Genomic DNA, 17,567 nt, shown 5'->3' on the forward strand with positions numbered 1-17,567 from the left:
ATCGAAATTGAACCTTCTCCCTACTACTGCAGCCACTAAGGTTACCTCTTCTAAGAAATTAGAAGACTGCAACAAAGTAATGCTGAGGAAATCATCTTCAAAAATTTTGCGAACGTTCGTCAGAGCAATTATGTCTTACATGCAAGGGCTCAACGGGCTTCAGCGCTCCCTCCCCCTGTTATGTGTGTCAGCCCAGGCTGAGACAGTTTCCCGGGCACACACACAGACCGTTTTTGAGCTGCCAGCCGTGCCAGAGTACTTCACAGGTCTTTAAAAGACTATTCACTTGTTAACAAGGCTTTGTTGTTTTTTTCACCCCCCTCGTAGAGCCCCTACATCTTCACTCTGCCTATGGCTGGAAGAATTACCCCCCCCCCCCCTACCCCGCCGAAATTTGGCTCTAGTTGCGCCTCTGCAAGGGCTAAGCAGGGAAATCTGAGGCTGGATACATTTGAAAGTAAAGATGTTATCTACTATGTTTGTAAGTACTCGGACTAAGACATCCAGGTAAGTAGACAAAACCGGTAGGTTATGGCTTTTAGTATCTAGAAAGGGAAATTGCTTTTAAAATTTTGATATTCTTTTATATGTTTTTCTTTATCAGTGATGAATAGTTAGATTGTGTTTTACAAGTAAAGTATGGTAATGGATTAAAGAAAATAATGTCTTCATATTTTTAAGACTTGGGTATTGATCTTCTAAATGATAAATGTAGTAGGTTATCCTTATACTGGGAAATCTGAATGGCGGACAATACCTTAATGATGATACACTTGACAACTCTTCGAAGATTATGCCTGCACCTAGAACAGCTATTTAAGGCAACTAATATAAAATGTGTCAACCACAAAGTCAATTTCAGTAATCTAACGTGGTCGTGTTATGGTTTGGGCAGTGGCTAGCAATTCAGTTTTTAAACTGTAGGAATCAGGATTTTAAAACAAGTCTCAAGGTCACATGTTCTTGCAATTATGGAGAGAAAGATATTGTCAAGTTCCTTTCCAGCTGAAATTCAGGCACAATCCAATGTTTTACAAACAAGTTCCAAAGCCTCCCTGTGTTACTATTTAGGGTCCAGAGATAAAGTCAAGTCCCTTTTCAGAAGCGGTTCAATACTACTACTACTTTTTTTACTCATTGTAATCATTACTTTATGATTGCAAGGAATAAATATTTTCTGGAGTTGTAATGTTGACCATGTTGGTCATCTAATGACGGATACTTCATTTCCTTTATATGAGTCGACTTTTTTCCATGTGTTGATCACTGATAGATTTGTATATATGCTTATACTCCCCTTTTCATTGTTTCTTCCACTTTCTCGCTGTACAAAGGTGTGCTGTTTGTATGAAAGTGCTCGCTCTTTTGTAATTAAACTTCATTTTACTGCAATAATATTTTAATCTGTTAATAATGTAGCTCAGTCCCACATCCTAACACTTACAGTGCAACCAAAAATGTGTTTTAAATAAAACCTTAAAATTACTATTCAACAATTAGAGTGTTCCCACTGATCATGTTGAGGCACTAAGCATGCTGAATGGCAAACAAGCTACAATTTCTAGAAATAGCTTACAATGAATAAGGTTGAGAAGCCATCAGTAATGTTTTACTGCATTTGCAGTTTATTCTGGTTGAAATCATCCATGGCTCAGAGACAAAACAGAGCACTAGAACATAGGAAATGGTGTTTAGCGGGAGCTGTGGAAAAGCTTACGCCATATAATGTAGACTCTCACAATGTATGTGTTTATCTAGTAGCAGCAGCAGCAAAGAAAGACAACAATGTGCCTCGCACAGGACCGAGCCAGCACATTCCAGCTCTACACACATTGTGTCAAGTACTCTCCATGTAAGCTTCTCTATTTGTATGGGGAAGAGAGAATGATATGACCCCACTGAAATACTTTCAGTCAAACCATTAGTTCAGTGTGCATGAGTCGAGGTGCGCCGTGAGTACACACGCTTTTTAGTATGATGATCTACAAATTCTTTTTTTAAAGCAGGCATGCAGAGAAGACCACCACGTCTGTACAGTTTGTCCAAGTATGGCATGAGATGACAAATCTTACTGATAAAAACATGCATTCCTAGGAAGGCTTTCACTGGAGTCTCTACCTTTCGGTGGACCTGGAGAATTTCACAGCAAGGATCATGCAAGGCTCTGCGGGAGCTTGGGGATGCGTTTTTAACTGGATACACTAAATTTTAATGGAAAAAGCAGTAACAGATAAACCATTTCATTGAAAATCACTGCACAGTGCAGATGGAGTGCGGGGACAGAGGTTCTGGAGTTAAAAGAAAGTACAAAGCTTATGTACTGATCTGTTAGAAGAGTAACTCAAACATGTGACTGGTTCAGCTTCATACCAAAACACGAAAACTATTATTCTGTTTCAAAACGTTAGCTTTTGCTGGCAGGAGTACTGGTTACAAACAAGGATTTCCATCAGACTCATTTTGATGAGCTAATTCTAAATTCAGAAGAGCCATATAAGTGCAACAACCCCATACAGCAATGAATCACAACAAAAACGTCTGAAACGTATAATGTATTGAGGACAGTATAATGATTCATATGCATTGAGTCACTGCCTGCATAGGAAGTTATCGTAGAGGGATTGGGGCAGGTGTTTTCGGTTTAATTTATTCTGCTGTGAACATGAACTATTCGGTCATTGAACACCTGCAGTGCTATGTCTCACAGAGCATCTTCTTGCGTTTATTTTTATATCATTATAATGTCCTCAACACATTGTGTGTGGCAGACTTTCTGTTGCGATTCGCTGCTTAATGAGGTTGTTGCAAGTATGTCTCTCAACATTATCTTATCAAAGTGAGTCAGAGGGAACGATTTGTGTTTCGAATACTGAAATAGGCTGGTTCTCAGAAATACTGGGTTGCACCCTAGTTTCAGTTGTTGGCATGGGCGTGCGCAGACAGGTGGGTTGGGGGGACAAGGGGGTACTTGCACCCCTTCTCAAACCAGTGGATTTTTCACTTGCCCTTTTAAAAAAATTCAAGATAGAGCTGCCAGTATAATACCGGCAGCGCACTCTTGAATTTTTTTTTAATTATGCCCCCGCCCCGAAAACATTTCTGCGGACGCCCATGGTTTTTGGTAGGACTACTGGGTGCAGTAGTTGAAAGAGCTGTGAAACCTGCCCACACTACTCTGAGTTGTGACTTCAGGAGTGCCACTTACCTTCGGCTTGCTTCCACATTTTCCAGAGGCCAAAAATGTCTACTCTGTTTTAGTCGTAGAAATCTGTTATGACAGGAAAGCAATCTTCCAGGTGTCAGAATTGTTTTCTGCTGGCAACTGTTGTTGCTGCCAAACCTGAAACCACTGATCAGTTCATCTACTGATCCAAGTTTAAGTGAACGCCAAAGCTGTGGTTTGGCCTCGCCAGGTCCCCGAGAACACCTGCACTGCGCCTGCCCTACTCCCTACTCACAGCCCAGCGAAAGGAGGGATACTGATCCTCTGGAAAAACAGGATTACTAAGTGCAGCCTTTCTGTGTACTCTGGGTGCTGGTTTAATCTCATAAACCCTTCCTGTTTGTGAAAAGTAAAGAAATACAAAACCTGACAGACTGCGCATGGACTAAAGTATTTCCTGCGGAATGACACACAATTAATACTTAAATGAAACCTGTCTGAACGTGGACTGGGTCAATACAAGACAGCACTTACCTTCAAAACTGATGCTTCGGGTAGAATCAAACAAAGTAATTGATAGGCAGCAGTTTTTAGGTCTCGCCTAGCGACGCAACACATGCGCTGCGCGCCTTGGCGAGATCTATTGTCGTCGACTTGGTTGCCGAAGGGGGACAGGAGATGTGCACGCTCATGGCGTCTCTATCAGCTTGCCCCCGGACAGCAGATGGGCACGTGCACAGTGTCTTGGTTGCCAAAGGGGGACAGGAGATGTGCACTTGCCCGGACAGCCGATGTGCTCGCTCACGGCGTCTCTATCAGCTTGTCCCCGGACAGCAGATGGGCACGCGCACGGCGTCTCTTAACTTTCGAGCGCTCCCACTGCGCGCTTTCACTTTTACGCGCTCGAGCTCACGGCGTCTCTTCACTTTCACTTAGCACGATCCAAATCCGTATGTTGTAAGTCTGTATGATGTACTTTGATGTTTAAAACGATTCTGGGGAGCGATGAGGAAGGGTGGCACTGGAAGGGTTCAATACCAGTTACATGGGTGCTTGCTTTCTAGTATTACGTTTTGTTGTTTCCTAATAGTTATCTGTATCTTTATGCTTATTTCACTACGCAGCCATTTCTTACACTGGGCTTCTATTGTTGCATGTGCTTATTTAATTATATTGGAGCGTGGTCCGCTAACTTTAGCGGCCGCGCTTGGTTTATGCGTGTGTTTTCCGAAACAAAGCTGTGGGCTGCGATGAGGCAATCAGGGAAGTTGGGCTTGCACTCCCAGTGCGTCATAGCTGCCGAGGTCTTGTCCCTCAGTAACACCAGCTGTGCAGTGATACGGCAGAGGAACTCAGTGTTTTTTTCTGGTCTATGGTGGGTGGTGGGATTGTTTTATGAGTGGGAGAGCACGTTGCGCTCACCCGGTCACCGTTCCTGCCAACCAAGAGTTGGTGGTAGTGGTGTAGGGGTGCCTCCACGAGCAGGGAGGACAGGATCAGGACAGTTCAGGATTTAGCACGATCAAAATAATAACTGCTAGTCCGTATGATGTACTTTTATGTTTAAAACAATTCTGGGGAGCGATGAGGAAGGGGGCACTGGAAGTGTTCGATACCCGTTGCATGGGTGCTTGCTTTCCAGTATTACGTTTTGTTGTTTCTTAATAGTTATATGTATCTTTATGCTTATTTCTCTCCGCAGCCATTTCTTCCACCAGGCTTGTATTGACCCCTGACTCTCTGAGAGTGTCTCTGTGCGTCTGTCTGATGGTGTGTGTCTAGATCTGTGAGTCTGTATGTGTGCATGTGTGATTATATGTGCGTGCCGTGTGGATCAGTGTGTTGGATGGTGTGTCTGGATCTATGAGTCTGTGTGTATGTGAGTCTGTGTGCCTGTGAGTCTGTGTGCCTGTGAGTCTGTGTGCCTGTGAGTCTGTGTGTGTTTGTGCCTGCGTACGCGTCTATGCTTGTGTTTGCACGTGGTCAAGTGTGCAAGTCTTTGAGTACGAGTCTGTATGTGTACGTTTGTGTTTGTATGTTTTGACATGTGCATAAGTGCTTGTGTATCTGTGTATTTCTTAGTGTATAAATGTGTACAAATAAGTACATATGGAGTTGTTTGTATATAGGATGTGTCTGTAAGTTGGTAGGTGGTGTAATTTTGCTAGTGCATGTATGTGTATGCGTCGGTGTGCCAATGGAGACCTGTGTTTTATGCCTGTGCCGTCTGGTTGTATGTCTCTATATTTGTTTATACTTGCGTATGCAGCTATTTCTTCGTGTGTCCATGGTTGTGCGTCAATGTGTATGTGTTTAGGCATGTGCCTGTGTATTGGTACAACTTTGTGTAAATTGATGATTGTGGGCGTGTGCCTGTAAATCTGCTTTCACAACAGCAAGTTGCAGGTGTGTGGGTATATGTTTGTGCATGTTGTCGTTTTCTGTATTTGTGGGCTTCCATGTGTACTTTTGTGCTTGTGTCTGTTGTGCCTCGAGTTGCTCGTCTGTCTACGTATAAAAGTATATCTGTATACTCTTGTGTAGGTGGCAGTGCCTATGCGTGTGTGTACACCTGTGTGTATTTCTGTGTGCATTTGTGTATGTGGTCACGTGTCTGTGTGTATGGAATGTCTATGTTGATGTATTGGCGAGATCGATTGTCGTCGACTTGGTTGCCGAAGTGGGACACGAGATATGCACTTGCCCGGACAGCCGATGTGCACGCAACGCAATAGGTTTCGCATTTACCAGAGTTTAAGCTATTGGCATTATAAATGACAATGCCTTTTATATATGGTTAAAAAAACAAAACATAAATAAAATGCATCGTCATTACAATGCCAATAGCTCAAACTTGCTTAAATGCGAGACCTATTGCATTGCAAATGCTTGTTAGTCACTGATGTGAAACCAGTTTGTAGCTTCAGTCTAACCAGGAATGCTCTTGACCAGCTTTTTCCCCTAAGCTCCTAAGCTGGTAAGTTAGGCAAAGGAGACAACATCAGCAAGGGCCTTACTCATTTCACTCCACCGCCACTACAGTCTCTGACAGTAGGGTTCAGAGACATTGCAATGAAAAGAAAATGCAAAGAATTGCAAAGAAAATGCAATTTCAGGCAGGAGACAGCTAAAAGAAAGCCATTTCCCCCCTGAAAATCGAGATTATCCCGCCTGAATCTGGTCTATTGGCATGTCTGGTATTTTCCAAATGGAAGTTGGGTTGACGAGGGATACGGGAGAGACCAGAAGCCTCGGAGACACCCAGAGCGGGAGGTACGGAGAGACCCCGAGCCGGAGAAGAGTCAGCGGGGACGGAACTGGACTGCGGGCCGGTCAGTGGAGCCCCAGGAAGCAGTGCACGGGCTAGAGGAGGACAGCTCAGGGTGAACATGCCTGCAGTGTGTTGAGGTGAGGAGTGCTGGGCGACAGGGGCGGTGATCCAGAGCGCTGGAAAAGCACCGGAAGACTGCAAAGAGGCAGGTATCGATCTCCCTCAGACATTAGGAGGGGCGACAAGATGGCACTAGCGCCGGAGAGATGAGCGCGGAGCACAGCCCTCAAGGCCCCAGGCAGTGGCCAAGTGCAATCCATTAGCGGGGGAAGCTGGGTGATTAAACTGATGGTTTTGAGAGCGGGCGAGCCTTGAACACCGGAGATCGGGCTGCCTGACTCTAAGATGGCGGCTGCCTGGGACAGAGCCCCGAGAACAGTGATCTACTATTGCCTGCTAATGAAAGGCCCGGGACCCCACATTTCCTGATGTTGCTGCATGCCTAGCCTTAATGAAGAGTGCACAGCTTTAACGGATTGGAAAGGCTCAGGTCATTGAGACTCAGATCCTACCATATTCTGCCAGAAACAGCCAGCTTTGAAAGAGAGTCAGCCTGCCAAACATCTCCCCACCTCATTATTTGATCGTACTGGAATACAGGAACTATTGAGGGAGGCATGAACGTGCTGCAGCATGGTCTGAGGAACCAGCTGGACAAGCGACACGGAGCATGATGTTTGACTTACGCTCAGGGTTTCCCAGTGACAACGAGACTGGTGCAGCAGATGGAGCTATGACGAAGCCCCCTGGGCGGAAACCATGAATATTGTACTTACCATGGAGACTAAGCAACATGGTCGATGCTCGGTGGATCTTTTTAGGCAGCTATAGAGTTTGTCTCTGGTTCACCTACCCAGCCGGACATTGGACATAGTTTTTCTTCATCTCCCCGTTGTGTTTCCTTTCCTCCACCACCTCCTCCCTCCGTGATCCTGTGGCTACCTCCCCTTTCCAGCTGATACATTAATATCTCTTGTTACTGTGTAATCACTGTTTTTCTCCTCACATTTATTCTTGGCTCCTGTAAATGATGTAATCTTGTAACCTGTAACTCGCTGATCCTCATGTAAAGCCGCGGTGCCCGAGCAACTTTGGCTGAAGTCCGGTGGAGCGGTCATATGCAGCAATAGAGGAGTTTGGCTCTGGTTCACCCCTCGGTCGGCACCTACCCAGCCGGACATCGTTTTCCGCGCCTCCCCGTTGCGTTTTCCTACCTGCATTCCCTACCCCCGTTTACCATTTCCCCTCTACCTCTTCACTCCCCATAAAACGTGTGTACGCGCTAATAATCTCACATCAATGTGTAATCTCATGTTTATTCTTTTCTCTTTTGTCTATACTTGTCTATGTAATTATGGAACCTGTAACTCAGTGATCCTCATGTAAAGCGCTCGGATACCTCCGGGTCTAGCCAGCACTATATAAAATGTTGCAAATAAACATTGTCAGAGGTAGTGTACAGAAATCTCCTGATCGAACATCTTAGCACAGCAGATATGAACAAGGCTTCAGTATGGAGCACTGCACATCCCGCAATTCTCAAACACAAATAATACATATATTAAATGGCAACGGAGTCGAATAGCAGAGCAATTCTCCAGATTGTGGTGTTCTCTTTCTAGGGCAGCTTGGGACAATACACACAAAGTCATCCACTTATTACTTGCCAAAATACTCCCCTCCCAAAGTTTATAATTTCTCAACTTTTTCCTTTTTTTTAAAAAAATGTTTCTTCAACTTTAGTTATCCCCGCATTCATGTTGTTGACTTAGTAGGGAGCACACTACACATTTGTAGTGGAGATCTACTATGACAATCGTTTTACAGACAATGTTAGTGCAAAGCAGTACAGCTTCAGTACTGTATGGGAAACGCATTCTTTCAGGTGCATAGTTATCACACGACTGGTGCACAAGTCACTCATCGCCTGTGGATTGAACAGTTACAAATGACAAGAACACCGCAATGTGGGAGTAACCAATCAGAAGACTGTTTCTTCATCATTCAACATCAATATAGGATTATGAAGTCTGAAGAATTAACTCATGTAAGAATTATATGGTCGACACAAGTGGTATTTATTATAATTATGTTTTAACATTAGGAGCCCATCTAAAACAGAGGTACTCAGATCACTGGTGTGCTACTCCTACTGAAAGGGTAAAAATATGAAGTAGGGAAACAATACAATAGATGTACAATTGTGAGCATGGTAAGTGAGACCTAGACTAATGTATGCTATGAGGAATACAAAGGACTACCAATGCTCTGTTTTCAAAACTCGTCTCACAGCACATTTACAACCGTATTTCATTATGAGCGACTTGCAATTTATTCGTTTCATTTCTTTCTTCCGGTAAAGTAACTCTTGTTCTACATGTTTGTTTTCTAAACACCTTCAATTTCTTTTTTAGGTTTTGGGGTGCAATCTGCGTCTACTTTTCACCTGGTTTCCAATTCTGTTCTTGATGTCTTAGCTGGAAATTGTTATATCAACACTTTCGGTGTTCCAAGGCAGTTCTAAACCAGGTTTCTAAAGCGGAACAGTCAAAAGCCCATCATAAATATGGAAGGGTTTAATAAGAAGCAGACTTCAAACTTGTAAAACACTTATTTATGCCCAGAAGTGAAGTAACTGTAGCCAGCTAATTGCTCCCTTTCACGCTGTTTGCTTTACGATCTTTGTTAGTAACTATCCTCTGGCTGGCTTTGTTGGGTGACTTATCCTTATTGGGCTGGATTCTACTGCTTTAGAGGGTCTTTATGTACCCACTGTATTTAACGATCTATTATTACATCAGAGTAATCACCTCTAGTTGAAGGAATGCAGATTTGCAAGCTTCAACAACAATTTTAGGGTTGCGACAGATTATCCTACTTTCTACATGTACACTTACCTTGGCTTACTTACTTTTCAGCAACAACAGCTTGACAAAAACTCAAAAACAATTCAAATGGTTACACACAATTCAGACGTGCACGAAAGAAGACACAGGAAAGTGACCATATAAGTTTTGTGAAAAATACCACAAAGGAGCTCTTCACTCTGATTTCTTCGGGGTATGAAATTAAACAGCTTGTCCCCTTCGCACCATGCCACCAAGGAGGAGACAGAGCCCAGACATACAGGACTTACAATCAAGTAAACGCTGCTGCCATCGAGAATCAGCATTTCCTGCTAAGCTCTTTTAACTACAATTAGGGATAGCATTTTCAAATTCCCACTCAATACGAAAAAACTATATGCCAACATATGTCAATTCTGCATACCATTTAAAGTTAACTTTGTAAATGTTGAAAATTGAGTTTGTTTCAGATTGTAATGTTCTTGCCCCATTTGTCAAAGGTTACTTGTTTTCCTCTAAATGTAGATCTTCAGCAAGACAGGGATTAGAGGACTTCATTTTTAGGCATTAATGAGTCGTCCCCACTATTGCTGAGAGCTCCGGCCTACCAGTGCAGAAAGCATGGGTTGGGACGCCTGAACTGCGGAATGTACATGTTGATATAGGTCAGATCAGCTGCCGCTGATCTACTTAAGAACGGTTTATTAAACTCTCTAAAAAGTACAAAGGGATTTCCTTTCACAAGAGCAGGCTGAAATCAAGCAGCTAACATTCCTCTCTCCAAAGCAGTGACGATTGTTTCTGAGCACATTACTGTAATAACATACCCTGGAAGCTCTCCCAATAGTATATAGGAAAATAATCAAGAAGACAAACACGTGATACAATACACAAATGATTATTAAAAAAAAGTAACGTGACGAGAAAAAGCAAGCACATCAAGTACACGGCATGCAGGGGGCATAGACGCGTTTCTACTGTTAAACAAAGCTGATTCTCACCGTTCTGAACAAAATGGCTGAATTAAGAGCATCTGATTGGCTATGCCCATATACCCTCCTCATCATCCTAGTGGTTGAAAGAGGGCAAAGGAGATTGAAACATCCCAAGGAAGCATGAGAGTGAAATAAAGAATTGGTTAGTATTTGCAACATTACACCAAGCTGGCATAAGCATAGACTGACATTGTGTATAAAGATGTTCATGCAACTAAATAAACATTGTTTTTTTTTCTTTTTTCAAAGTATTTTATTAGTTTTTTTATACAAACAAATACAATAGCATTCTGTCACGGGGTTAGCCAAAAATAGTCCGTATACAATGGTCATATGTACTTTACGGTAAGATATCTGTTTTAGCGAAACCCCTCTTACATTGACTAGCGGGGAAATTAGGCAAAGGTTGATAGAGAGAGAGAAACAAATAAGAAAGAGGTGAGAGGAGGATATGAGAGAGGTTCTGTGGTTCTGAGTCTGATAGGGGTTTTAGTCATGTGGCAAAGCTGACACCCCACTAGATGGCCTATGGCGGGAGAGGTGGTTGAAACGGGCAGTCCAACAAGCCCCCCCGATGTCCCATCGGCCCGTGGTGTTAACCTCCGATTCGCTCCTTTCCCCATATGGGGAGGAGAGGAGGGAGCCAGAGTGGCTTCAAGGGGGTTCGTATGAGTCTAAGTACGCATCTAGTGACTTCCACATCCCCCTGGTTGCTGGTCTCCAGGGGGAGTTCTGCAACGCAATGTTATCCGCACCTATGAGGTACGTCACCCAGTTGAACCAGCCCTTGTATGAGGTCTTAGTCGTTTCCTTCCAATTGTTGAGGACCATTTTCACTGCCGCAATGAGAAGCAGGTCCAGTAGGCCTTTAACATGCTCTGATCTTAGTGCTGTGGTCATGAATGCCGTGGCGAGGGAGGAGAATTCAGTCGTTAGTGTGCAGCCCAGTACGTTATTTATGAACCCAAAGTTTTTCTCCCAGAACTTTTTGAGTGATGGGCAGTAATAGATAAGTTGTGCTAGGTTCCCATTTTCCTTGCTACTATTCCCGCACAGGTCATCATCTCTGAGTCCTAGTGAGAATAGTCGGGCGGGGGTCCAGAAGGCTTTGTGGAGTAGCCAGAATTTAGTTTGTGCTAGCACTGGGGTGATTTTATTATATGAGGCAGAGGACCATAATGCCGCCTGTTCTTGCTCATTCAGTGGGGTATTGCGTTGTTTTATCCAGTAGTTAGTTGTCTTGTCATTAATTTTGGTGGTGTTTGGACGTAGTGGTTTGTAGAGGTGTGATACCTGATGACCTAGTCTGTTGATCCTTGCTAAATACTGTGAGACTGACAGTTGGGTTTGTGATAGTTTGGCTTTGGATAGGGCTGTTTTGATTTTCAACTGTACGGCAAATGTGGTAGGGTACGCCCCTTCCTCTAGCTGGTCTGGGTGGGAGATGCCTTTCTCTATCCATGCGTCAAGGGCGAGGGATTTCCCCTTGTATCTGATCTTACTATTTGCCAAGAGCGACAACTCCTTCGAGCCCTTTATGCTGTGCTCCATTTTCTTGTCTATTTTTAGAAGGGCAATTTTTGTGTTCTTAAAAATGGAGCTGGAGGCATGAGGGTGTTTGTTAGCTGTTAACAGCGCCAATGGGTTTAGATTGCACAGTATGGCTATGTCGACTTGCAGCCATACCGGTGTGTAGCCTTGAGGGGGTGCTATCCAGTATGCCCCTTGTTTTGCCAGAAATGCAGTGTGGAAGGTTCTAAAGTCTGCTAGGTTTACTCCTCCCAGTTTTTCCCCAGTCTTAGTTTTTTGATGCTTATCCGTGCCTTCTTCCCCCGCCAAAGGAATTTAGTAATCATGTTGTCTACTTTACGGTGGAAGTCATCTGTGAGCAGGAGTGGGAGCATGCTGATCATTTAGTTGATCATTGGGGTGATCATCATTTTGATCGTTTTGATTCTACCCCACCAAGTTATAAATTTCGGGGACCATGCCTCCAGGAGTTTCTTTATTTTGTCAAGCAGTAGCTTCTCATTGTGGGCTAGTGTGCTCATATGGTCGTTGCCAAAGTGTATGCCTAGATATTTGACAAACCCTGTTTGCCAGGTCAGACCTGACCACCCTAGGGTGTCCCTAGTGCAGTGGATGTTCAGGGGTTTGCATTCTGATTTGTCCCTGTTGAGCTTGTATCCTGAGTGGCCCGAGTATATTCTATGGTGTCTATCAGGGCCTCAATTGAGGTCTTTGGTTGCTACGTAACTATTAGGATGTCGTCTGCGTATGCTGCCAGTTTTATTTCAACATCATTGATGTTGATCCCTTTTATTTTCATGTTTAGCTTGATGTCACTAATCAGGGGTTCTAATGCCAACAGAAAGAGTGAGGGGGACAGTGAGCAGCCCTGTGTAGTGCCGCATTGTAGTGTGAGTGGTTCGGAGAGTGACCCATTAAAACAATGCGTGCACTCGGATCCCCGTACAGCGCCATCACCTTCCGAATGTAACCTTCCCCCAAGTTGAAGGATTTCATGCACTGTTCCAGAAAGGGCCGCGATACCCTGTCGAAGGCCTTCTCGGCATCCAGGATGATAGCTACCGCTGCTTCTGTTTTCTTTGCTGTGTGTTCTAGTATAGGGCAGAGAAGTCTGGTGTTGTCTTTAGACATACGTGTTCTCAGGAAGCCTACTTGGGAGTTGCTTATTAGGTTGGGTAGGACGGAATTGGTTGCTAGAATTTTTGCATATATTTTGCAGTCCACATTAATTAGGGATATGGGCATTAATTAGGGATATGGGCCTGTGGTTCTTGGGCTGCAACTGAGCCTTACCTTCCTTTGGCATTACTATTATGTTCGCTTCAGCCATGGATTGTGATACCAACCCATTTTCTGCACAGTGATTGAACACCCTCTTCATGGTTGGTTTTAGCTGCTCTAGGAACGACTTGTAAAAGATGGCTGTGCATCCATCCGGCCCCGGGGCTTTGTTATCCTCAATCTCTGCAGAGCTAATTTCTTGCCCTAGACTCTGTGAATCAGCACTGGTTAGCTGTGGGATGCCAATTCTCTTAAGGTATTGCGTGCATGCCTCCAGATTTAGGATCTGACCGTTTTTATAGAGCTCCTGATAGAACTCCTGAAAGGTCCTGAGGATGTCTTTGTGTTTTGTGTGGGTTTTGTTGTGTGGGTCTGTGATGGACGAGATGGTGAATTGGTTGTGTTTGTTCTTTCAGGTAGGAGGCTAGTAGATTCCCCGTTTTGTTTGCTTCGCAGAGGTTAATGGCCTTCTATTTGTTGAACCACAGCCCGGCTCTCTCACTCAGGATCTTATTGTATTCGTACTTTTTTCTAGTTAGGTCCGTTAGGAGTTTGGTATCGTGAGAGGCCCTAGCATGACTTGTTTTTAGGCTTTTTATGTCTTGCTCGAGTTGAGTCAGTTGCGAGTTTGTGTCTTTATTTAGCTTGCCCTTAATTTCGATTATTGCCCCCTGATTGTAGCTTTTAGTGCACCCCATAGGGTGGAGGTGCTCGTCCCTGGTAAATCGTTGTGCCTGAGGTATTCCCTTATTGCCTCCTCAATTTTTCCCTTGTTCTCGGGCGAGGCTAAGACGTCGCTGTTAAAACGCCACCTTCGGGGAATGTCTACGTTGTGGCAACTGCTCAATTTTAGGCTTATGCAAGAGTGGTCTGACACTAACCTGGGTGCTATGTCGGAATGTTCTATTAGGTGTGTGTGTGGGCCTGTGATTAGTATGTAATCTATCCTGCTGTATGAGTTGTGCGGGTTAGAGTAGAATGTGAAGTCCCTTGTATCTGGGTGTAAGAGCCGCCATGGGTCCTTGAAGTTGAATTTGGAGCATGCAGTGTGTGCACTTGTGGGTTGGTACTGGCATGGTGATTGTCTATCCAGTATGTGGTCCAGAGGCATGTTAAAGTCCCCCGCCACCATGAGGTCGTTCTGTGGGAGGCTATCGAGCTTCTGTGACACCCCTTCCCAAAAGGTGGGGTCGTCTGTGTTTGGACTGTATATGTTAAATACATGTATACTCTCTTCTCCCCTTATCAGGTGTGTTATCAGAAGTCTGCCAGCCTCGTCTTGGGATTGTGATTCCATTGCTAGGTTGGAGCTTTTAGATACCAGTGTAATTACCCCTTGTTTCTTCCCCTCGGCCAGTGAGCATGCCACTTGAGAGAACCAGTTACCTTTCACTAGTCTGATATCCCCCAGGGATAGTTTTGTTTCTTGTAGCAGGACCACATCACCCTTAGTCTTAGCTAGATAGTCAAGCATCTTCTTACGTTTAATCGGGTGGTTGAGCCCTTTGACGTTGAGGGATACTATCTTTAGGTCAGCTGCCAGGTTGAGATTGTTGGTGGGGGCCATTATCTGTGGTAAGTCATGTCTGGCGAACCTAATCTGCGCCCCCAACTCTCTAGTGTTACAGTGCCTTCTCCCCTTCCGCTTAACCGGATCCTCTCTTGTTGTTCTAATAGTGTCTGCTTTGCATTCGTCTCAGAGTTAGGTCTCGCTCTTTTGGCAATAACGGGTGACTGGCTGAACCCTCTCATTAAGGGATGTATGAGTAAAGAGGTGAAAATAGAAAGGAAGACAGAGAAAAAAGAAAGCAAATAGTCAGAAACCCCCCTTCTTACCCCCCACCCCACCCTCCCTCCCCTCACAGAAACATTGTATGCTGAGTGTGCGATGACAGGGTCGCCGTCCCGTCTCCCTGGGAACTGTTTGGGTGATAGCTCTGTTTTTCTATGATCCCAAGAGTCTACATTTGCCGCTTCATAATAAGTCTGTGTTACTGAACCCCCCTGCCCAATTATACGTCACCCTTGAAGTTTTATGTGTCGATATAGAAAAAGGATATGGTAATTCTTTGTTACAGTGCGTGGCATCCGTTATGTGGGTCTGATCTGCCGCTCTCCAGTACTTCACAGTGTTTATGGTGGAGGTCACATCGAGCTAGCTTATAGATGCCTCCACTGTGGTAGGTGTGGTTGGCACAGTGGTGTTCGGGTATGGCCCCTTGATCCCGGTTTAAGGCAGTGTTTGGGTCTGTGATCCCCCGCAGGGCTCTTCTTTGCGTTGCATTGCTTCGAGGATCATGAGCTGTTGTTGCTGCCTGACACTGTCGAGGTATCGTTCCGATTGCACCCTGTTAGGTATGTCCTGCTGGGCCTGTCTGTTGTGGTACTTATGGCACACTCAGGTAGCTTTGAGGTAGATAGAGTGTGATTGCCGCCGTTGAGGTAGCTCATGAGGTAGAACACGTTGTTTCTTGTGCAATCTTTTGCTACAGTAATAGGTAATTATGATGTTGAGATAGACAATGAGGTAGAATATGAGTCTTTGGGGAGGTTGTCTTAACTCCCCACCCCCAGTTCCGGTGAGGCTCTCCTTTTGCTGGCACCGGCATGAGAGGTCTCCATTTCTTGGGCTGTCGGACCTTCTAGGTATCTGGCCAGTTCTCTCGGATCGTCGAAGAGTTGGGAGCGTCCTCTGTCATTTATCCTGAATTTTGCCGGGCCTGCTAATGAGAATTGGATGATGTTCTTCATTTCATCCCGTAAGGCTAGGAAGCCTTTTCTGGTATCCACCGTGGGTTTTGAATAGTCCTGCGTGAAGATGATCTTCTGCCCATTCCATGTGATCTGGTGGTTTTTCCTTGCATAATTGAAGATGGCTTCCGTGTGTTGAGATCTCAAAGGTTTGCAGATTATTGGGTGAGCCGCGCTCCTTGTTGTGGACCTGAAGGTAGGGATTCTATGAGCTCTGCCTAGTTTGAACTGGTGGTCAAGTTTTAGGTTTGTGATTTTAGGGATCATGTCCTCTAGGAAGGCCAGGCATGAGCCCGATTTATCCTCTGTACCCTCTGAGATTCCTAGGATTCTTACATTCCCCCGCCTGTTGTGGTCTTCCAATTCCGCTGTCTGTTTCTGGAGCGATGCTGTGATTTTAGATAAGGTTTTCAGCTCTTTGTTTACTTGTAGGTCCGCGTCTTCGATGTCAATTATTCTTTGCTCCACCGCGGCCAGCCTATTGTTAGCTGTGTGCATGTCCGCCCTGACTGCTGCTAGCTCCAGTTGGATCGCATCTGTGGTCTGTTTTGTGGTCTTGGCCAGATCATGAACTTCTGCCAGTTTCTTTAGGATCATCTCCAGGGTGCCGTTGATGTCTGGTTTCTGCTTGATTGGTGAGTCTGATACTGCGGGCTCGCCCTTGTTTTTCTTTAGCTCACACTGGAGTCTTGCCTCGCTCCCCGCCATGTTCGTTAGAGCTCTCTTCTCCTGATGGAGTTCAAATCTCCCCTCTCTCCTTGTTGCCCCGTCTGGGCCACTATGGGCTCGCGTTCTCTTCCCTTGAGGCTGTCGGGTACCGTTGCGCTCCACTGTTGGATAGCTGTTGTCTATTTGCTCTCTTGCTGCGATTAGGGTCTGCTGGGTCACGCTCTTTTGTCTGAGTTTCGTCCTGCACCCAGGTGTCTGCTTGAGCCTGTGTAGTGCACCCTACCCTTGTGAGGGTTCTCCTTTTCTGGTAGTGGGTTTTTATCGCCAGCTCCTTTCCCCCGGTGCCCGTCTCACTCACCGCCACTCAAAACCCACTGTGTGAACAGAGGGGGAGTGGTCTTTTTTCAGTCCTCCAGCTCGGTCCTCTTCGGCCCTACTTTGGGTGGTTGTTCTTGTCGGGGTCCTATCAGGGACAGTCGTGGGGTTGTAGGCAGTTGTGTAACGCTTTGGAGTGCTTTGGGCGTTTTAGAGAGTTTGGGTTATTAGTGTTATTATTGTGCTTTTATCCCGAGGCACCTGTGATCCTCTCCTGTGGACTCTTCACGGTCACGCTGATCTGATGCATAGCTGGCTCACTCCACACCTCCTTCCGTTAGCCCTTGTCCTTTTCACCGCTTAAAAATTCCCCCTGGTCCCAGCGGCTTATGTGGGGAGGGTGGGAGAGGTGCGCCATTTGGCACGGGGTATTTCGGACCACTCCCCGCTCTTGTTGCACTTTGATATTTTGCCGAGGGGAGAGGGTAGGGTGGTCCCGATCCATCCCTGGTACCTGCGTGACCCCACCATTCGCGCAGAGCTGATTAAATCCCTTAAGCGCTATTTTGACGAGAATGTGGGGTCTGTGTCATCGGCGGTCTCACTGTGGGAGGCGTTCAAGACAGTACTCCGAGGAGAGGCCCTGTCCCTTATTTCCCACTCCCGGAGGCGCGAGCGGGAGGAGG

At 45.3% G+C, this 17,567-nt stretch overlaps 1 protein-coding gene across 11 annotated transcripts in view; it reads right to left on the reverse strand.

Annotated features, from left to right (window-relative positions):
• ERC1 (ELKS/RAB6-interacting/CAST family member 1) overlaps positions 1-17,567 on the reverse strand; it is a 1,928,212-nt gene that overhangs the window by 138,747 nt on the left and 1,771,898 nt on the right. Inside the window, exon 19 of one of the 11 annotated variants that reach the window (XM_085652248.1) lies at positions 10,342-10,408. The exons of the other annotated variants lie outside the window; for them this stretch is intronic. Within the exon in view, the coding sequence (XP_085508374.1) occupies positions 10,382-10,408 (27 nt within the window). The 3' untranslated portion in view covers positions 10,342-10,381. The remainder of the gene's footprint in view (positions 1-10,341; positions 10,409-17,567) is intronic. 11 annotated transcript variants of the gene reach the window in all.

Source organism: Triturus cristatus, chromosome 4_1 (genome assembly GCF_964204655.1).
Source record: "Triturus cristatus chromosome 4_1, aTriCri1.1, whole genome shotgun sequence".
In the NCBI taxonomy this organism is placed as follows: domain Eukaryota; kingdom Metazoa; phylum Chordata; class Amphibia; order Caudata; family Salamandridae; genus Triturus; species Triturus cristatus.